Genomic DNA, 23,415 nt, shown 5'->3' with positions numbered 1-23,415 from the left:
CTGAATTTATTGTATTTCACTTTGAATTTTTTGTTGGTTTGTTTTTTTTTGTTTTTTTTTTTTTTTCCCAGTGGGTTGCTTGTACTTCTTATGTCTATTATAATGTACAACTGTTGCTGTCACTTAGGGATTATGAAAAGCTCTCTTTTTTTTGCAGATCATCCGGTGAATGAATTTTTGGATCTGTTCAGTCGCCACATACTTCCTCATGCAGTAGATGAATCCCACATTGATGCAGAATCAGCTCAGACTGAACCCTGTACTTCAGACTCTGTGCAGGATTCATCTGAATATATAATATTGGATCCTTTCTTTCCAAACTTTGTAGAGTTTGAGGAAGAGGAAGACTGTGAAAATACTACTGATGTTACAACTCCTCCAGCTTTGCAGTTCATCAATGGAAAGCAACAAGTTACTAGCGCACCTAAGAGCACAAAAGCTGAGGAAGCGAGAAGTGACCAAATTGAAAGTGTTGCACATTCCAAAAATGTAACTTTTTCTCAAATCAATGAAACAAATACATTTATAATACCTGAAAATGAAGCTTCTGGTACTATGCAACCAAGCAAAGCTGGAGAAATGACAGGGGCATTTGAAGTTACACAACCAACAGCAGATGTTGCAATGTTAGAACCTGTTTATAGTGGTGAGTCAGAAGTTACCACAACTGATAAATCAATAGCCATTACTTCTTCACATGAGCAGGCCCTGCAAAAAAATAAAGAGACTGTAACATGGCATGGAACTGAGGAGACATCTACTAAAGATACAAAAAACTTGCTTCTGATTACTAACGAATCTTCTGGAGATGGCTCCACCGAACCTGATTTATCCAGATCTGTCTTCTCGGAAATTGTGACAATGCCAAGAAAGGAAGACAGTAAAAAAAATTCTGGTATAACTTCTGCTCCTACTGTATTTGCTGTGGAAGGTTCTGCTGTAACTGCTTCTCTGGATGCAGTTTCTAATACTGCTACAGTAGGCATAGGTGTGAAATACGTTATTCCAGAAAAGGCATCCCCTACTCCAGGAAATCATTATATATCAACTATTAAACTTAATGCAAACTTCCCTGCTGAAAGTCATACAGCAAAGCCCCAGATGAATGCTGCATCCTTCATAGTTCTAGAAGGGTCTGGAGACATGGAAAAGGACATCACTATAACTTCAGCCATGACAACGGAAACAGCAGTAACAGAAGCAGTTTCAATGCAAGATATTTCTCTGGGTTCTGGAACAGTACTGCCAACAGAAATTTCTATAACCACTCCAGGAATCACTTCTGCTTTGCCTAGAGGAATCAACACTCTGTATTCCGCTTTTGATCAAAATCCTGAAGTAACTGTTGCCACCAATTCTGTGTCTGAGTTTATTACAGAAGAAGAAGTTGCCAGCTCTTTTGTAACTGAAAAGAATATAAAAAATGAAAAAGAAACACAAACCACTGTTTATTCAGTTACTGCTGCAGAGGGAAATTCAGAGTTGAATGAACTTAGGAGCACTACTAATGAAGTCAGAACTGTAAGTCAAGAGCCCACCCCCCTCAGGAAAACAGTACCGGTAACAGGTACCATGAGTTCTGAAATAAAAAAGGTTACCACCATTTCTCTCTTGAGAGAGAAGAAGCTTTTTATAAATGAAGGATCAGGAGAAGAACCAGCAGACGTATTTTCAGGGGGTCCCACAAGAAAAGTGGTAAGTACTGACTCCCCATTTACTGATCCAGGTTCTGGAGACATAGATGTTACCATTGAGTCTGCTACTTTGACTTCAGTTCCATTAAGACCTATCACTGTAACTCAAACAGAAAAGCAGGAAGGAAAAGTTTACAGTATATATGACACTTTACTGAAGAATGCAACAGTAGAATATGAAGAACATGCAAGACCAGATGAATCAGCAATATCAATTCCAAGTACTAGGTCAGATAGCTTGACAAAGGAGCCTGGAGTAGCAAGTCGGATGCCCCAGGATGTGTTTAGTACAGGAAACCTGGGAAAACAAAAACAGGAAACAGAACCGGCTAATACAGCTCCTTCTGAAGTAAAATCTAGTCCTGATTCTAGAAAAGGCATAATATCTCATGTTGCACCAAGAGTTAAAACTGAGTATTTAGAAACAGGTGAGGTCACATCATCTCCAGAATCAGCGGTTAGTAATAACCCTTACGACATCATGGTGACCCATGATACTGGCAGTACAGTAGGAATAATTGAATCTACAGAAAGCAGAAATGCAGAAGTTAGTTCTTCAGCTGTCTCATTAGGCAAGATTCTTCTGATTGAGCATGGCTCTGGAGAAGAATTCAAAGGTGACAGCAGCACCACAGAACTAATGTCTAATGGATCCATTAAAGAAATACTTGGAGGTAATTTCCCATTTATTGATCAGGGATCTGGGGAAGCAGACATGTTCATTGAATCATTTACAAAACCAGCAGTTTCACCCACTGGCAAACCAGAAACAGAAGAGAAATATGACAAAAAACTTGTCAGCACACTGTCTATGAATTATGCCTTCACTACTGAGTCTGGGGAGCTAGTTACAAGTACTGAACATGAATCAACCACAATGGAAACTGTAACTGACATGAGAATGAAAGAGAAAAAAATTGATGAACTGATAGTGAGAGATTTTTTGACAAAGACTCCTTTGGTGGAAGATACATATTCTGGAGAAGACTGGCCACAGGAAACTTCAGCAAAAGCTGTAGAATCTTCTAAAGAAACAACAGCAGCCCCATTATTTATAAGTACACAGGCTACCCATGAACATCTGGGATTTTTAAATGTTCCAACTGCCAGTCTGTATTCAGAAGAAAAGGAATTAGAAACTGAATCTGTTAAAAAAATACTTTTGCCGTTTAATGACGACAGAGTAACTGAACCTGCAAAGATTGAAAGCTCTCCAGTTACAGATACAGAGCAAAAGGAGGAGTTAATACAAAATATTTCCCCTACTAAAGATATTCCCAGTTCATTCCTGACACCTAAGGAAGAAAAGCTAACAAATAATGAGCTCATCGGTGATGCATTTTTTTCAGGACAAGGGTCAGGAGTAGACTTTGCTGTTATTTCTGCTGTAGTGCCATTGGCTGTCAAAGAAATCATGAGTACTTTAAATCCACGTACTTCTCATCCTGCAAATTTGGGTCCCAAACTATCAACTGACAGGACACAAGACTTTGACAGAGGAAGCACTGAAACAGATGTTGAAGTTAATGAAGAAGTTACAAGTGCTGTAGCTGGGCTGCTGTTAGAAACAGAAAACCAGTTCCCCAGCTCAGTGATCACCAGTTCCTCAGCTTTAGCAGAAAAGAGTTCCAATAGCTTCATCTCTGAGAAGATCAAAGAGATGACACATCATTTTGTTGTGACTGAAAAACCTCATGCTAAGGAAACTAACTATAGGAAAGGAGAAAATGAAACAGGTGGGACAACATCTACTGCTAAAGCTGTTTCTCAAGAGGAAACTTTACATTTACTGATGAAACATGGTGTAACTCCCATTTCTGTAATACTGCGCGGAACTCCTAGTCTTGAAAAAGAAGAATCGCTTGTGACCTCAACAACAAAAATGCCAGGCAGAGTATTACCTGAAAGCTCTGGAGAAGGCTCTGGCCTGGCTGGTGATTTGGATTCATCTTTGGATATGTTTACTCATTTGTCAATATCCCCTGTGTCAAAGGTAGGACTAAATGCTTCATCTAGTGTTCCTGGGGAATCTTATTCTGAAGTTACAACAACAGAGGCACCAATAGATGGACCACAGACTGTCACCACAGGACTGGGATCCCTTTTTACAGAAGATAAAGAGATTGTGGCAAATCCATCTGCTGTTCAACCAAAGACAGCTACATCAGAAGAGCTAACAAGTGATACTGGGATATATGAGAAAAATATCCCCGTGATTGATGACAAAAGAAGTGTTATATTGAACATTTCTGTTTATGGTGATGTTACACTAATTGAAGAGCGACTTCAAATCCCATCTGAAGAAGCAACTATTATAGACATGGATCACTCAAAATCAATGCCTGAAGATATAATAAGTGTGCAGACAATGCCAAATCTTGTTATACACTCGACGTATGGTAGTGATGATACCATGACAGCTGAAGAGGAAAAATACGAATCAACACCTAAAATTTTTGTAACCAAAGAGAGGACACTTGGATCTGATAGTCTTTCTTCAACTAATTCTGGTCAGCCAAGCAGTGAATCAGTAACAGCTGGGCACAGACCAAAATCAGATGACAAGGATCTGGGTTCAGGGAGTACAATGAAGCTTGCAACAGAAACTCTCATCACTACCAAACTCTCTGAACTGGGCATCTTCCTTCCTACAGTGCCATCACTGGCAAGCCCTCACGTACTTCATGAGTCTAAACATGTTGTAACAAGCACAACGGATGACAACTACAAGCTGAATACTTCAGCAAACAACCAAGTAATAGCAGATGAAAGTGAAACAATCTCTGTCTCTGGCTTTTCCGGAATAGGACGAGAAGAACTGGATGATAAGCTGCCTGTGATTCCCTCTCTTACACCGGTTTTAACTACTGAAACAGAAAAGGCTTTGACAACTGACATGCTTGATATAATTGTTGTCACCACACAGCATACATCCCAAATGACAACTGCATCATCTAGCAAGAACGAAGAAAAGCGTCCCACAGTATACACAAACACAAAATCGGCATCAGCAGAGTATGAAGAAACAGATTCAGGCTTTTATTCTGTACCTCAAACTCCTAAATCTTCAGTGACTGTTCAATTGGTTAACGGAGTATCTGAGTACTCTGATATAATCATTCCAAGTACATCATCTTCAAAAGATTCAGAGCAGCCTGATCATTCATCAGTTGAAACTTTCAAAGAGGTCAGTTCTGATATTGCAGCAACATATAAACCACCCACCACAGACCTTCTCGACAGAACAGAGTCTTCTCTGCTGGAGTTTTCTGCCAAGCCTGTTTCAGAAAACACAACTACTGAAAGTACTCTTCACTTCAACAGTTTTGTAACAGACAGGATAGAGGAGACAGAAACCTCTGATTTGGCTGTTGAGGATGAAGCTACTGTTTCTGGAGATTCTCCATCAATACATGTCTTGCCTACTGCTTTTCTGAATTTTGGAGAAAGAGTGAGCACAGATGTTCCAAATGTTAGCACAGTAAAAGTTGAAGCTTCCCCAGGGAGAGTGAACAATCCCCGTCAAGAAGATGACAGAAATACTGAGAGAGAGATCCCATGGCTTTTTTCCATACCTGTTTCAGATTCACCCAATAGCATTGAAAGTGAAGTATTTAAACCTGACCAGGAAGCAGTTACAATGCTAGCTTCATCTTCACAACCTTTGGATGTAAACACAGAAATACAATCAGCTTTGCTTGGTCAAGAGGAGATCACAACAATTTCTTCTAACATTGCAACAAACAGCTTTGCTCCTGGAAATAGTCCATATCAAAATGAGCAATCTACAATAACCTCTGAGGAGCCAAACACTATTGAACTTGTAACTTCATCGTTTTCCCTTCCTGAAGTCACTAATGGATCAGATTTCCTGATTGGCACCAGTGTGGGTTCAGTTGAAGGCACAGCAGTGCAAATTCCAGGTAACTTCCAAATACAATCAGTGTGTATATGCTTGTTTTGGTACATGTAAATGTGTGTCTTAACTCTGACAAGAGGTATGACAATCAGAGCACTGTGTGAAATAACAGCAGAACTCATGAGCCTCAAGCTTTGAAATCCACGTGATTGTAACCCTTACAAAGTGAAGTAGGATGAGAGGACCAAATCTCAATCTCACTGACTTTTTCTGAGTGTTTGCATTGTGGAGCTTTGGGTCAGACTTGAGGTAACCAGCCAGTTCTAAAAGACAGGAAGGTAACATTGATTGTGATAGAGAATTCAGCTGTAATTATTTAATTTTCCAATTTCAGATAATTTTGTCTGAGAGCTTTTCTGTGTTGGCATGATGACAGTACTTATACAATTGGTTTATAGGTAGGATTGTTTTACAATATCTTGTAGTTGACTTAGAGAGTGGATCTAGTGTGTATATTAGGATCAGAATTGTCTATAAAAAATAATTTCTCTTAGCCTGCAAGATAACTTTTCAGACAAGAGAAAACTGAGACTTCATGTTTTCAGCCTGTCTGTAACTTTCAGTGGTTGTGTCTGTCTCTTACAAATTGCAGATCTTTTAGTTAAATGTCATTTAAATGTCACTCTTTTCAAAACCTCCAAAGCAAAATCCTGCCCACTAAATTACAATCCCAAACTTATGCAGACAGAATTTTCATGTGGAGGCTTCCAATTGAACCTTCTGCTCTCCAGTGACTAGATAGGGAACTTAGTACTTTAAGAAGACATCTTTGAATGTCTAATTTGTCAAGGGTAAAATAGATGTTACGTACCTTTTATTTCAAAAAACAGTCAGATTGTTTTGGAAAAATGTAATCAAATATCTAAACTTTTCTCATGTCTTTAAATTAATTTAGGTTACAGAACTCTCCCATTTCTTAAAGTTTCCAAAGCCAAGGTTTTCTTCTTGTGCCCCAGAAGGGCTGTCTTCCTGATTATCCTCTGACTCTGAGATACTTATACTTAGAAATGGTTATCTGGTGCATAGTTGTTAATTGCTCCTAGGCATTAAATAAAATGCAAATACCTAGGTTTCTAAACTCAGCTGAAATAAACATCACTAGAAGGCATAAAGCTCTGCAAGGAAAAGCTGTTTAAATGGTAACTCCCATAACAACTGGGGATTTCACAGCAGGTAAGCATTTATCTTTATGTTTAATTCAGTTATTCAGTACCTTTATTTGTGTTCTTGAAACATGTTTTTAAGAAAGGTGGGAATATGCATGTGTGAAAGTATTCTTTCAAAGAAATAAGACCTTTTGGGCATTGATTGATTAAATATACGAAAATGAAAAAACAGCAACCAGACAGTATGTTCTGTGTACCCGATCATTCCATATAAACTAACCCTGCTTAAAAAAAAAAAAAGCAAGCATTTTCCATTCATTTTGCATATGTTTAACTATTTTCAGCTATAATTAATTACCATGTCATGCAAACTAAACCTTCAATAGAATAGCAAGGCAGCCAAATACAGCACAATTTGTTATGAAATAATGTAATTCTAAAAATTATTTATACTGGTTCATAGTAAATGCCATGTTGTCGTTAAAGTTGAAAATACCAATGCCTGAAAATAAGTTTTACTACTATATAAAAAAATCTTACTCTCCTTAGTCTATTATATTAGTAGAGTTTCTGTAACTACAGTAAAGCCTGCTACATCCATGCAGAAATGAAGAACGATTTCTTCTTTCAAGAAATCAAAAAGACAGCAGTTCCTTGAAGGTATAGAGTCAATTTCCTTTTTCTACTCATTCAACAGGCCAAGATCCATGCAAAAGCAATCCCTGTCTTAATGGTGGTACGTGCTATCCGCGTGGTTCATTTTACATCTGTACATGTTTGCCAGGTTTCAACGGCGAGCAGTGTGAATTAGGTAAGCTCATGCAATCTAGACACTTATTGCGCATAAAGCCTTCATATGTGAGATCTGCAGAAGTGCTGTGTTTTGAAGTCAAAGAATACAGAGACATTTGAAAAATTCTATAGTGAGGCCTTATTAAGAAGAGAACAATAAAGAGGAGGTTTGCTTATACCCCTTTTCTCTCTCCCCATAGAGTGCACAACTACGTACAGACACAAATGTAAGGGTTGTAAATGAACTACATGACCTAGAATTCATTAGATTAAGTTCACAAATACATCGCATAAAACCAAATAAACATTAATATTTGGGATAGTTCTTGGGATAGTTTTCAAGAACTCGGGAGTCAGAGTGCAGGATATAAAACCGTGGATTAGTAATGTCACATTTCCTAAGGAAACTCCTGCTTGGCTTGTGGATGAAGAGGAAGTTTGGGCATAGTGAAATCAGTTATTATGCAAATAAACCATTCGCATGGATCTTTTGCAATAATTCTGGATTGAACTGGTCCTCATATGACTAGGTCCAGTCATAGTCATGACTGTATGACTAGGTCTGAAGAACATTTCCCTTCTAGGAGGGGGGTGGATTATAAAAACACTTTTATCTTTATGTTGTAGATATTGATGAATGCCAGTCTAACCCGTGCCGGAATGGAGCCACGTGTATAGACGGCCTCAATACCTTTACTTGCTTGTGTCTGCCAAGTTATATAGGTGCTCTTTGTGAACAAGGTAATGCGTATTCTTTAATCTATGTTGATTGAGGTCATCTCTTTCCATTTTAATACTCTTCTGAGAAACTAGGCAAACCCTCCTAAAAATGAGAGGATGGAAGAAACGGTAAAAATATGAGGAGCCATCAGTGGTGAGGAGAGATTACAATTTTTGAGCATGTTAGACTCCTATGATTTGTGGCTCAGGACTCTTTGCTTAAGGTTACAACTGCACCATCTTTTGCAGATGGATAAGAACAAACTCTATCCATGTGCTAACCTGATTGGAAGTAACATTACTGCTGTACCAAATATAAATGGTTATAGTGGGGTAGTTTCTGTGTCAAAATAACAGCTACGCAGTTTTCAGGTGGCTCCAAGGCAAGCACAGCTGGCCTCTATTGGCTTACAAATTACTGGGAATACACATAGCAAGGTGCTCTCATTACTGTAGAGATGCTTCTGGGATAACGAGTGTGAGCAGAGTTACTCTCTGATCAAACTTCTCTCTTAAAAAAGTAAAATACAATGTGAAAGTCATATCAGAATCCATCACTTCCAACAGGCTTTACTAAAAAGTAGGAATAGCCTACTCAATGTGCCAGATCATATACCCATCCACTAGGGACCATAGCCTTCACAACTTCATCCCAGAATTTTCAAACTGATTTGTTCTGTAATTATTTTGGGCAAAGTAGATGTAGGATCACAATTACAAGCAAGTTGTCAAAGGCTTTCTAACTGGACAGCAGAAATCAGATTAAATATCCAAATTTCTGTAATAGAACATTGCCTGCAAGAAATCCCACTGTACTTGCAAGAAATATTTGCAGTGCAAGATGTTTACTCAATATGTTCATGTAGGTGGAGGAGTAGGGTAGCAAAATCTGTTGTCAGTAAAATTAATGCAGATATTTCTAGGGAAAAAAAAAATGGTGTTTTTAAGGATATTTTCCAAAGCTTGTGAGAATACTTTTTTCCTTTAGCTGAATGGTTTTGGTCACAGGTGAATGAACTAGACCTTTGAATTTGTTTAATTAACATTGGGGTTTTTTTCATGGGTTTTTTTTTCCATCTTCAGTGCAGTGAAAAGTAGTTTGCAAACTCTTCCAGCTCAACTCATAGAGATTTGTTTGTTAGAGCTGAGAATTCTTGAAGCTGATCAACTCCACTGCTTTTTGCTGTTTAACTTTTTCAGTAGACTGGCTAATCTTGTGATTTGAAAGGGCTTTCCCAATCTGTTCTCCCAAATTATAAACTGACAGTGTTTTCACAACAAAAGAAATAAATGTTCTAACTCCCTTCCTCCTCTCTCTCGTTCCAGCATATCTATAATAGAGAGTAGCTCTGAGTACCATGGTAGCTTTCAGCTGCTTTTTATGACCAACCTGAGAGTGCATTTTAGGTGGTTAATGGGAACATTTCCTCATTTGTCAATCAGAACCAGAGCCCTGCTCGCTCAGCTTTGGAATTTAAATTTCCTCCACTTAAAGTTCTACAGTGGTTTGGGACTTAGGAAAAGCACTTAGTGCCAAATTTCCACTCCACCAGACAAAATAAAACCGTGTTGGCAATTCAGACATGGCTGTCTGGCAAGCAGGCTTTATTTCAAGGCACCAGTCCTGACCTCACTAGATTTAAAGACCAGCCAGGACGACAGAGTGCGTACCTCAGTGCCACAGGAAAGGTGGAGTTGAGCACACTGAGATTATATTTCATTACTTTTGTAGGTTTTTTCCTCCAATGTATATACTATTTGTTTTAGAAAGCTTTGAAAAAAGCCAAGCTGAAGAGCTGCCTTAGGCACAGTGCTGAGTATTCATAATGCCGTGGGTAGCAGCGAGCATGCATTGACTCTGGAAATAAAGCTCAAAGTAGAGGACAACTCCACCATGTCCAGGTCCCACAACACTGACGTAGAAAAAACATAGAGCTCAGAATTTCAACCAAGTGCTTCCATGAGACTTTTCTAGACTAGGGGATCTTCAGCTGACGTGTTAAGCTTGTCAGTGTTAGGAGGGGTTGTGAAAATAGGATAGTGCAGCTTAACATCAGGGAGCTCCTGCAGGAGGTACAAGTTAGAGGAGCCTTCAGGGTGATCCAGGATAGGGTGTGGGAATGCAGTCCTGCAACTCAGTGAGCTGTAACTGGCTCCTTGACAGACATTTCTCTTGCCAAGTTGTCGTGGTTTAAGCCCAGCCGGCAACTTGGAACCACGCAGCCGCTCGCTCACTCCCCCCGCTTTTTCTTCCTCCCCCCGCTCCCGGAGGGATGGGGAGGAGAATCGGAGGAATGTAACTCCCACGAGTTGAGATAACAGCTCTCCAGTAACTAAGGTATAATACAAACCACTACTGCTACCAATAATAATGATAAGAGGAATAACAAGGGAAAAGGACACAACCGCTCACCACCCGCCGACCAATACCCAGCCCGACCCGAGCAGCGATCTGGGCCTTCCGGGTAACTCTCCCCAGTTTATATACTGGGCATGACGTGCTGTGGTATGGAATACCCCTTTGGCCAGTTTGGGTCAGGTGTCCTGCCTCTGCTTCCTCCTGGCTTCCCCTCCTCTCTGGCAAAGCATGAGACTGAGAAAGTCCTTGGTCAGAGTAAACATTACTGAGCAACAACTAAAAACATCGGTGTTATCAGCACTGTTCCCAGACTGAAAGTCAGAAACACAGCACGGCCCCAGCTACTAAGAAGGCGAAAAAATGACTGCTGTAGCTGAACCCAGGACACAAGTGGAAACAGTGCAGCAGACAATATGAGCCCAGGAACTTCTTCCTGAAAAGAGCTAAAGTGGTCCGATGTTAGAAATAGAGTAGCTGAGAGTGTTTCCTTTTTGAACTAGGTTGGTAACTCAGTAAGGCAGCATCACTTCTGGTTCAGACTAGATTAAAAGTGAGTGGAGTACCTCTGGGTACCTTTTTGCCTACCATGTCTCTTTTCAAAGTATAAATGTATATTCTGCATGTCACTTGGTGACATTTGAACATTACTTCTTAAAATGCAGAAATATCCCAAAAACGCTTTTTCAAAGCATGACTGCAGGCTGCAGTAGATCTTGATGTGAGACTTACTCTGGGAGAGTCATCAGTCTTTCCATTGTGAAAACCAGTCCCTCTGTGAAAAGTCCTTATGAGAGCTCTCAGTTACCAGTTAAATGTTCTTTACAAGAACTGGATGAACAGCTGTTTAGATTTTCCTCTTCCTTCCTTGGCTGGCTAGAGTTTCCTTTTCCTTTTCTGCTTTTGCTATTCTAACTGGTGTCTACCTGCTTTCAAGGGGCAGCATTTGTGTGTTAAACTTCAGGTTTGGGTTTCTTGGCTGCATGATCTCTGCAGGTGCACCTAGGCTAGCCTGTTTACCAAATGCAGCTGCATGCATGGGCCTGTGTGCCAAAATGGCACATATGTGTTTGTTATGGGACATGCTTCTTTGAGATAATACAACCAGCTGTTCTCTTCCAGGCTCTGAAAACAAAAAAGTGGGATGTTTCTTAAAAACATGTCAGGAAGAATGTTTTCTTACAACCCAAGTTCGTTGTTCAAATGTCTGTGATTATTCTGGTCTCATTTGATTCACTTTATTCCCAGAGCTTGGTAGCTTGGGATGGAAGTATTAGAGAAGGGCTCAGCAAAGATACTTTCTGAAAACAGATGGTCTCTAATTGATGTCTTTCAGCTGAAAGGGTTTATTTTGAATATTTTGCAGGAAAATGGGTTTCTCTTTAAGATGTGTGGGCTAATGGGCCTTAGGCATTTGTTCATTAGCTGAAGGCAGACAGAAAGCAAATTCACCACTGACTAAGATTCTCATTATGTTCTAGTACCTGTGTGTTCAGTCTTTATTTTCCTCAAGCCTCTTACGGAAGTTCTTTAAAGACAATGGACCTACTATCAGCAGCTTATTGCAGCTGTTGATAAAAGTGTATCTATGTATTAAACCTACAGAGATATTTTTTCTTAATGCAGTGTTTAGAGATGTTGTTATAGACATACAATTCCAGGTAAAGAGAACAGAAGCTATGTACGTAACTCCTCGCACCACATCACTGAGAAAGCCTGGAAATTGTCAGAAATCTTAAGACTAGCCAGGCAACTTTTAAAACACCATAAATATGGCAAGCAGGGTTTCAGTCTTTCCATCATGTTCTGGAAAAAGGTTATGGAAATGTGTGATTACCTCCCAGGATAAGTATACAATGAACATGAAACATTGTATTCAGTAAGTGCTTGCACCTACTCTGTTCACAGGTGATTGGTTCAGGAAATTTATAGCCACCTGCGATTAGATTTTATTGGTTCAGTAAAGACATTAAAAACTTATACCCATGTGGAAGCCTTACGTTTTTGTCACCCTTTCAGCATTTTTAATGTAATAAGATACACACACAGGACAAAGTACTGCAGAGATGATAAGGTCCCCACATTTTTACCTGATTTGCCTTTTTCATGCTTTAGCCTCCTGACTATCCCTCTCCCATACCTTTTTCCTCTCTCATGATCAATCTATCCTCTCACAAAAAACCCATACAAACCAACAATCTCCCCTGCCCCAAGCCAAAATAACCCAAAAAACTTCTCTTCCCCTTCTAAAAATTCTGTGTATTTTGTAGCCTTCAGCCCTGTTTTTTCTGTCTTTGTAGATTTAGGCTACAAACACATGCAGGAGTTATTCAACTTTTCCCTTTTGGAAAATAATGTGCCATATATGATAAAAGAGAGGAGCTGTATGTGCACTGCAGTGCATGAGTTGCAACTAAGAATATCTATGTCACTCTCTGGCATCTTCTATCTTAAGAAAAGAAACTTTATGATTCATGTTCAGGCCATTATATCTCATTCTTCAAACTGAGCCTTCTAGGTTTTGTGTTTTCAAGCCTCTTTGTCTCCCCTGTGTGCCTTTCAGTAGATCTTATCTTGAATTGTGGACTTCTTCCCTAGCAGAAGCCAGGGAAAACTTGATTAGAATAGCCTGGAAATGCTCTCTGGCCACGATTTTCTCAGCATGCAATGCTGCTTGTTATTATCTGACTGCTTTCCTGTGGGACAAAACAGTCCCTGAACAAGATGACTAATAGAACCTTAAGAGCCTTCACAAAGGACATAGCACTGTTAGTCAGCACTGTGTGGTTAAACAAATGTTCTAGAGGCAGACTAAACTTTAAAAAGGCCTAGATGCCAGAGATTAAAGCATCCTGTACCTCATATAGCATACGAAGAAGGAAAAGATAAAAAACTAAGAAGCTGGTAGTATAGATTACATTCCTTTTTCATAGCTGGGATTACTCAAGGCACAAGCAGTTTTCTACAGCTTAACTTGTTGAACACAGATAATCATTGTAAGCTCTATTACGCCTTTGTATTTGATACATTTATGTCTGTACTGATGACTTTCAGAAAATGTTTTTTGATACCAGACTCCTAAGACAATGATTGCTGTGTTATTAGCATTACCAGAAATCGTCAGAGAAATTCTGATAAGCCTCTGAAGTGATATGCTTGTATTTTTAAATGTTTATGCATATGTACAGTTTAGTTATTATCCGTGAAGATTTAAAAACTTAAAAAGAAAAAAATATATATACACTTCAGTGCCTAAGGATGTGAATTTCCTCATCCTGCTACAAATTAAAAACCAGCTGTGTGTTGTGAGAAAAATTATTACACAGTTGTCTTTCAGTTTGTAGCTGCTCAAACCTAAGAAATGTCATTGACAAAGAACTTGCAATCATATATCCTTGACATGTTCTGTAGTATTTGGCTTTTTCTGTACTATATGCAGGAAGATCCCTTTTGGCCAAAGCATGGTATTCACTATTGACTATACTGACTTACTGAAAATAAGAAATACAATTTCATACCCAGAATGTATCTATGTCTCTGGAAAGGCCAGACAGTTGCTTTCAGGCACGGGTTTGTTTGGGGATTGATAAAACTTGTTGGGTAGTTCCTTTATCTAAAGTTATGGGCTGAAGATATCCTAAATTTGTCCATATACAGCACAATTCTATCAGTGGAAGTTTACAAAGTTGCCAGTTGCAATTATACTTCCTACATAAGTAATCTTGCAGCTTGTACTGAAACTGGGTAAATAGAACTACCTAAGATGCAGTGAGGTCTCAAGAATGAGTGTGGAAGGTTTGCATTTGTACTACTTAATGGGTGTGTATCTTCTTGAATGTTTGCCCTGCGGAAAATCCATCTACTTGCATGGAACATGCCTCTGTTTCACACACACTGACAGTGATTTATTTGCTTGTCACAGACACAGAGACCTGTGATTATGGCTGGCACAAGTTCCAAGGACAGTGCTACAAATACTTTGCCCATCGGCGTACGTGGGACACGGCTGAAAGGGAATGCCGTCTCCAGGGAGCACACTTGACAAGCATCTTGTCTCATGAGGAACAGATCTTTGTGAACCGTATGTACTGTTAGGATTCCTCTAAAAAAAAGCTGGCACTGAGGGCTCAGAGCTAGTGAAATATCCTCCTGATCACTCAGCCTTTTACATTTCCATCTTAAAATATACTTTTAGAATGTTTAAAATGCACACTTTGTATTCTTCATGTTTACTTTTGCAGCCAAACTTATCGCAATTAAGTTATTATAAGTTACATTGAAAACACTTAGGTTTTGAGGATAAGAACAAGAACCATTGTTTTGGCATTGGAAATTGATGAAATCTTTTTTATTTTGGAACCTTTGGATAGTTTGTGCACCTGACATCAATGACCACACAACCACATATTGCATTGAGTAGACATAAAGAAGTAGTTCCTGTATGTTTTGTTGCACAGTCTAGACAACGCTGGTCATAGCCTAACCGAAACTTGAAAAAATAGATTAAAATACGTGCTTTTATTATTTTTACTATTTCTTATTTTCCTTCCCCCGCCCTCCCTCCCCCACCTCAAATGCGCTCAGGTAGGAAAATAATCTGTTTTATTAGGGAGATGATGTCAGGAGGGAAGAGACCGGTTTGTTTTAAACTGTTAGGTGAGAATCTGCATTTTTATAGACACTCCAAAATAAAATTGGAAAGTTGAAAACCAGTCTGTAAATAGTTTGTGTAATGAGTGGGAGAACCTTTAAGAACATGATGTCTGATTGATTCTGTGCAAATTCTTTTAATTTTCTTTGGTGAAATCTCTTCCATTTATGGGAAGGTTAATAAAAATATCCTTTGGTTCCTTAGGCATTGGGCATGACTACCAGTGGATTGGCCTCAATGACAAGATGTTTGAGCGTGATTTCCGCTGGACTGATGGTAGCCCACTGGTAAGATGCCTTTGAAATTAAATCACTCATTCATTTCTTTCTCTGGTGGCTTATCAAATTCCTACCAGCAATGAAAGAAGCTGTATGAAAAAATGCAGTCACTAAATATACACCCAAGCAAATGGCCAGCAAACTTTTATTCTGGGATAACTACTATTTGGTGGCATAGTTCTGAAATCTTATTCTTAGTTCTTACTATTTTATATGTGGGACTCACAAAGCTTCCAAACAGAAAAAAATCAAGTCTGAGACTGTAATTTAAGGGTCGCTGCTAGGGCTAGCTTATACTCTTCTGGTCTTATACAAGGACTCATGTGCCAATTATTCTCCCCATTCTGTATATGGAACAACATGTTTTTGTTTGATCAGGATATGACATTCAATCCCTTGTGTTTGCTGGGCTTGTGGGAGTGCACAAAGGAGCCTCTCAAGTACTGCTGGAGGTTGTTCTAGTCTGTATGGCAGCTCCACATCTAGAGTAGAGAATCAGCCATCCTTAGGTGCATCAGGAGACCTGTAACCAATAATCTGTCCATAAAAATTTAAGATGTTGTTTATACCTCTTATTGCCTTAAAACAAGAAGGAAAATCAGCAGAAGGAGAGGGAGAACACTCTACCCACCTTTAATGAACCTAGATAAAAAAGCTGATGGATAGAGGAAATGATTGAGCTTTTTCCAACTCAAAACAGGCTGTTTTGTAGAAGGGCAGGTGATTTATTGCTATTCAATATCCATTGAAGAACACTACATAAAAAAACAACTAACCAAATGAACAAACTGGTTATGCTTACTATTTTTCTTTCCAGTTGTGAATTCTTAAAGCAGAAAGCATCTGGAAATACACATGCACATGCTCACACATGCATGCAATGATCATTTCTGCATACCATGTGGCTACAACTTATGAAGAAAGACATCTAGGGCAAAACAGGCTTCATTTATTACCATTTCATGCAAATAACCTGAAGTTTAAAGTCCTCTAAAATGACTTGTAAATAAGCCATTTCTTGGGAAAACTACCATGTTGTCAGGTAGCAAAGAAACACATAATGAAACATTTTGTTGCCTTGATGGATGGATCAGTGCATCTGTGCTGGTATCAATGCACTCATTTGTGCTTGGAGACACAAAGTCTTGCAGGATGTAGCAGAAGATATTCATTTCGTCATTTTATCTTCCCTATCCTCATGTATCTTGGAGAGCACAAGATGAGTCATGACCTTGACCTGTACTCATTCTGGATGAGCTATCCTCTGTCTCCTGATGTGTCTTCTTACACATCATTGGCAGTAATAGGCACCCACTTGGTGGTTTAGATCTGTTTGGAACTCAGGGGTGGTTCAGGTCATCAGCAGGAGTTGGTCAAGGAGCCTATGCTTCACTAAAGGATCTGAAATTAGGTGAGATTAATTAAGCTATAAATGTAGTGCCTGAAGCTGCAGCCCATCTTACTCTGGGAAATGTAAAACAAGATACGTGCTCATATATTCCAAAGACAAATTGGGTTTGTCACTGAATGATTAATTCAATGAAACTAAAATTAGGGCTGAGATTTTTTTTTTTTTTTTTTTAATTCAGGCTACTGGGCAAATGTAGTATTAAATTTTTACTTTAATTTTCAATTTTATGAAATGAAGATATTTAAGAACAAAGGAAGACCATCTGTCCAACAGATTTCTCATTTGATTGGTCTTTTTTCCACTTTATTTTTCTTTTCTTTTTAACAATTTCCCCTCTGCCTCTTCCTTCGGAAATAATTTAAGTGTCTCTTGAAACTACTTATGTTCATTGTTTCAATAGCTTCCCTCATAACTTATTCCATATGGTTTATGGATACCATGGTTCTGAGCAGCTTCTTCATTTGCTCTTTTTCCCTAGTTTTTAACTCATTTTTCATACTTCCTGACCACTTTTCTGGTTACAGTGATTTATTACTTCTCTAATAATTAATATGAACAATAACATAATTAAATATATCTGCCCAAAATGTATTTCCCTGAATCTATCCTAAAATTCCAATGAATTTGAATGCTGTGTGTGTCAAAATGCTGCATATTTTATGTATTTGCAGGTGAAGAGCAGTCATGATAGCATTAAATGCATTAATATAATTTGTGATCATAAAAATCAGAATTATTACCTCAACACTCAGGTTCTAACTTGAATGTCTGAAATTAGGGGCAGCTCATGTATATAACGAAAACTTAAATCTAAATAATTCTTCTGTTCTAGATACGAGGGTGCATCTGTAATTCAGCTGTTTCTAACTGTTGTCCAGCTCCATGTTTTCTCCAACATTATATTATCTATCTACAATTCTATTCAACACTTCTGGCATAGAGGAAATTTTCTTATCTGCTGAGGATTCCTCTGATATAAGAGTTTTCTTAGAGATACTATCAGAAAAGTCATTATATTCTTAGATAGGCTGTGTCATTTACAAGTGATGTACATTCATCTTTACCTTGGTACTTTGTAGAGTTTTCTGCCAATACAGCTTGGTTTCATCTGAAAATCATGCTTACATGATTTTATTAGGTTTTGGATTTAAAGAAAAAAAAAGAATTCTGATGTTTTGGTTTTTCATTAAAAGAACAAAAAACAACAGCAGCAACGGGAAAATATATTGTGGATGGAATTGTTGCCCAGAGCTGCAGCTGGCCTAGTTTTCTTTCTGAGCCATTAAAAAAAACCTGAACCAACCCTAGAATTAGGAATCATTGAACTGCAGGCTCTACCATTGGAGGTTATGGAACAAGGCTTGCACTACTTTGGTACTCATTTCCCATGGATATAAAGAAACCCACAACTTAAAGATCCAGTTGAAAGGAACCCTTTTGCCAGGTGTTGGTGCATATTTTATTAGCAATTTTTGGAAAAAGGATCAAATAACTTCTTTTATTTTTTCTTCTTTCTACCTAAAAGGTAGTTCACCCAAAGAATTCAGTGGAAGTGAACTACCCATTTTTTGACATTTTCAGCTCATGCCAAGTTGTGTTTCTTGAGATTTTTTTTTAAACTGGAGCTAAAAGCTAGCCACCATTAAATACTATAGTTGGATAAAGCACTATGTCCTTAGTGGAGACCATCAAATGTACTTCCAAGTGCACTGCACATTTTTTTTATTGTTTCTGTTTCTATTTGTGAGCCATTGGATACACATACCTACTTAGCTACTTTAGAGTCATGTACACCACTGACACATAAATCTTGTGCTTTCTCACTTCTTTTGATCCCAAAATCCAGGGAGCACACTTCTTGTCAATTCATGTGAGATAAGGGTTATAAATTCACCTTTGTCATTGGCCTAGTAATGTGAGAAAACAAATTCTCAGATGAGGTGGTGGAAATTTCCCTTACCTCATAAATTAGTGAATGATAGTTTCGCCAATCAAATAAGCAAGGACCATTCAGTTTCTGTGCAGCATCCAGACGAGATCAGTTAATGCCCCTTCAGTATTATGGGAGGTTTGTTTGCATTTTAAGTCATGTGGGACAATGTGATCAAAGTGAGCATATAGAATCGAGATTCTTACTGGGAAACCTAAAAAGAATAAAAAGTACCCTTGTCAGGCTCACAGCCCTACTGAAAACAGGCAATCATTTTAGGTGCCTATTAGTGGACTAGTAGTGGAACTATAGTCAGCCACTTCTGATATTTTGACGACTTTTTTTTTCTTTTTTTAACCCCTATAGAAAAATCTGGCTGTAAGCAATTCATCAAAAGCAGAAGCAGTCAAAAAACACCTTTACTCCTGCACATTTTTCATGTATCAACTAGAATTTATGCTTAACTTGCAAAAATATTGCCAGTAAGCAAGTCTTGGAATAACTGAAGAATGATCTTGTAAATACATGATCTGATTTTCAGAGTTCCTCAAGGAAAATGTTGGTGTCTTGAATAATGAAGCAAGTGTAATCAGATTCAGTGACAACACAATGAATTATATTTAAAACATTTTGGTCTACATGACATCTGTCCTTATCTGTCTACCTGTTTTTCGTAACAGTAACTTTTAAGACAAGGAAAATTATCCTAACAAAATAGAAATGGGCACACTGCTGAATCATAGTACTGTAGGATCTGTTCCTGCAAAGAGAACTTGAGGAGGCTTTTTGTTCTACCTCACTGCAGTGTTTGATGCAGTTATCTGCATGTTTTTAGGGGATCTTGGCAGGTTTATTTCTTAATTGTAAAGTGGTTTTCAATTTAAAACTGCTCAGCAGTTTCCTGCCTTTCAGGAAAAATGGCATCATCTTATGCAACGGATTGAGTTGTTTACATAAAGTCTCAGCATCTCCTAGTAAAAGACACCTTTTCAGTGGGCTACACCCAAACACAGACTGGGATTGGAAAGTGCAAAATAACATGAATAAAGTAGCTCTGTCATACCTCTCATGCTTTGAAGCCAGACGAGGTGCTACTTTTCTATAAACAAATTACTTTCCAGGTAACTGATATTTAATTTCATTGGATTTTATTGGTCAGGCCAATTTGATTATATTTGTCTTCTTTGCAATTTATTAAAAAGAACCACCAGATTTTTTTGTATTAAAAAAAAAAATCCCAAATTGTGTGCTTCTTGGCTAAGGTCAGAGCATTTCTTCAAAGTAGCTCCTTGGCTAAGCTTAGGCTACCTTGTCCAATATGCAGAACAAAATAAGCTATAATTATGCTAAACTGTGGAATCCATTGCTGGCCACCAATATGAAACTAATTTGTTCTGATTTGCTGTACTGTATCCCTATAACAGGAAACAATCTTTTCTCATCCACAATGTGTTCCTGCCCTCTCTCTCTTTTTTCTTTTTCTTTTTACTTTTTTTTTTCCTTCTATTTTTTTCTGGTTTTGAAAGAAATTATTTTTCAGTGTTTCCAGTGGTTGGGAGAGGTGGATTCATGTTGTGGAGATCATGGACCACATAAAAAACACTTTAGCAGCAGCAAAAGTTCCCTTTTTGTATCAAGGGAAAAGAGCTGATTGCGGCTGTGTCAGTACAACATAAAAAGTCAATGCTCTTTCAGGAATCCTAGATCCTTACTTGTGGTGCAAGTTCAGTGAGAACTGGAGATTAAGGGCCACTTCCACAAGCGTGGACTGGGAATACCAGCAACATCCAAGATTGCATGGACCAGTAGGAAGCGAATTTGTAAGCTGCAAAGTTTAGCATATCTGCCTAATCACTAACTGCAGATAATTTGTCTTAAAGGTGAAGGTAGTGAGAGCAGGTACTAAAGTGTGTTCAGAGAACTCACAGCATTGCAACATTTTTAGAGCTTCGTTTTTCATTACTTCCTGAAAATCAAGCTAATTTCTGTGCAAGACCTTTCAAGTATGATTACACTGACAGATGCAATAGACAAAAGAAAATAATACAGCATTTTAAAGAGTATGTTTTGTTGGCTCTCCTTTTTTTTTTCTATTACAGTGTAGTTACAGGACCATTCCATTGGCATTTAGTGTGGGAAAACATTAGTTTTCCTCTTATTTACAGTCTACATAGGAATGAAAACGGATATATGTAAGACTTTGTTTACATTTAAAAAATTACAGAATCAAAATTGTACTTGCACTTTTCTGTAGACTTTTCTCTCAGCATTTCTGTGATAGTGAACAACTCTTTAAGGATGAATCACAGACAATTTGGTCCCATAATTATCATGCAAAGTTCTGAGCAATAAAAGCAAGTATGTTTGGGAAAAATCACAGTGATACAGAAGAAGAAAGCAAGGCCTCAATATTCACACAACTATGTGAAAAGAGGAATTTGTCCATACCTACTTGGATCTTTGTATGCTTTCAATTTGATGTAACTCAGACTACAAAATAAGAAAACTTACACTATCAGTGGAGACATTTCATAATTGGCTTGATCAAAGGAAGAGCGAACAGAATGTGACATTTGATAATATCTTAAGGAAATTGAATTTAAATAATTCACTTAGTTCTGTGAATAGTAACTTTTACAGTTGTAGAGCACAACCATCCAAACAGAAAAAATCTGGTGTTGCTTTTGGCAGCTTCTCCATTGTATTTGGATGGCTGGTGTTTCACTGTTAAGGACCCTTCTGAGGAGGCACAGCTGGTGAAGGAGTCCTTTGGAGCTATTCATGTTATGGATTAAGCACATACAGCTACTTGGGGTTGTGCCTTGGGCCTCTGTCTCACAAGGGGAGTTATTCATATCCTTTGGAAAATGCTGTTGATAATTAGTGTTTCGTAGGGCGGTGAGCTCACTCCCATTACATAAGATTAATGCTGTAATAAGGAGCTGGCTAGTGTCTGTGGCCAGATTGTCTGTCACTTGGAGAATGCTACCGGCTAGGGAAGTAATAGGGCATATTGCCACTTTTAAAACTGTCAGAGACTCTACGTTAGTTTTCTTCCCTTCAGCACAGGAGCATTTATGCTTTGTGCTTTGTAATGCTGGACCTTAGGTTGTGAGTGTTAGGTAGCTACATTAAAAAAAGAACAACAACAAAACCAAGAGGAAAACAAACCAGAAGTTTGATTTTTAATTCTGGAGGAATTAAATTCTGGGGTAATTTTAATTCTGGGGGAATGCCTTTATTGTTTAGTGAATCAGAATGCTTTAACTCTACCAAATCTCTATCTGCACCCCTCTCAGAAAGAGTAACTGTTGAACATGAAAGCTTTCAAAAGGCATGGAGTATTGTAGGGAAGGGGCCTGCCTCTGAGGGTTAAATAAAGCAAACTAAAAAGTACTGTAGTCAGCTGCAAACAAAAAGCTCATTGTGCCCATGTCCCACAGGATCCTTGCAAAAGGAGATTTTAAATCTACCAAATGTTTTGGTTTTGTGCTGCAGTCAGTCATTACAGACTCTTTTTAAGATGCTCATTTGACCTGCATTTAAATTGAGGAGAACTATATAATATTATTAATGACAGGTATATTTTTAGTTCAGTATGTCGCAGGCAGTAAAGAGGGTCTCTTGGACAAAGTGGGTGTTTGTCCCATTTTTACCAGGAGGGTCAGCAGTTACTTCAGAGCCTCGTTATGGTTGGCTCTGGGCTAACACTCTTGGGCAGGTTCAAACCTGCAGTAATTGTTGACATAAATGACAAAGTGCAGGATTTTCCCTTTTTTGCTCTCCTGGTAGCTGTGCACAAAAAGAGTAAGTCACATCCCAGCATAATTTCCATCATGTTGATAATACATAATATCAGTGTGACTTCCAAAGAACATGTATTGTACCAACAAAAACTTAACACTCTACAACTCTTTGCTTCTGTAAAACATCTGCCCATTAGCAAGAGAATTTCACCAGCTTTTTGCCACTCATTTTTCAGTCTCTCTACTACAGTGCCTTCTGAAAGCCCAGCATGCACAGTATACCCGCAGGATTCAACTGTACTGTGTGTGAACCATGATGGAAGTTATTATACTAAGGAGAGTTAGTACAGAGCAGATACAAGTCAATGAAGTTGTGTCCACTGGCTTCAATTGCTTTTAAAGAGTTAATAAAAGACATATTTCTGAATAATTGTTTTTAAACGGCTCTTAGTAGCTGTTCTCAGAAGTGAGTAGACATTGCCATCTAGTGGCTATTACTTGCCATACTTAGCGGCCTCTGCTTGTTACGGAAATGTTACCGTTCTATGGTATTGCTTTAAAATAATGTCAAAAAGTTAGTCATCTGCTCCACAATGCCATCGAAGACACACCACCACCCCCCAAAATACGAGATTGATACTGCTTTTACGTTTCAGCTCCATCGGCTGGCCTTTTTCAATTGTATTTTTTGTGTTCCTTAGATTTCTTTCCCAAATTATTTATTTTTGCTTAGATCTTACTGCTTATTCAATCTGCAATCAATCAGTGCTTGTGGATATTCATAGATATAAATGAGTTTATGTTATTCAGAA

General features: G+C 38.3%; 1 protein-coding gene across 1 annotated transcript in view; it reads left to right on the top strand.

Annotated features, from left to right (window-relative positions):
• Positions 1-28: 28 nt before the first annotated feature.
• Positions 29-23,415, top strand: part of LOC104405911 (versican core protein-like) — a 33,121-nt gene continuing 9,734 nt past the window's right edge. The window contains exons 1-5 of the mRNA XM_010014755.1: positions 29-5,617; positions 7,417-7,530; positions 8,139-8,252; positions 14,510-14,668; positions 15,443-15,525. Of these exons, the coding sequence (XP_010013057.1) occupies positions 91-5,617; positions 7,417-7,530; positions 8,139-8,252; positions 14,510-14,668; positions 15,443-15,525 (5,997 nt within the window). The 5' untranslated portion in view covers positions 29-90. The remainder of the gene's footprint in view (positions 5,618-7,416; positions 7,531-8,138; positions 8,253-14,509; positions 14,669-15,442; positions 15,526-23,415) is intronic.

The sequence above is a fragment of the Nestor notabilis genome, unplaced genomic scaffold (genome assembly GCF_000696875.1).
Source record: "Nestor notabilis isolate BGI_N333 unplaced genomic scaffold, ASM69687v1 scaffold13525, whole genome shotgun sequence".
Classification (NCBI taxonomy): Eukaryota; Metazoa; Chordata; class Aves; order Psittaciformes; family Psittacidae; genus Nestor; species Nestor notabilis.
The sequence above is the reverse complement of the archived record's forward strand: the minus strand, read 5'-3'. Positions and strand labels throughout refer to the sequence as shown.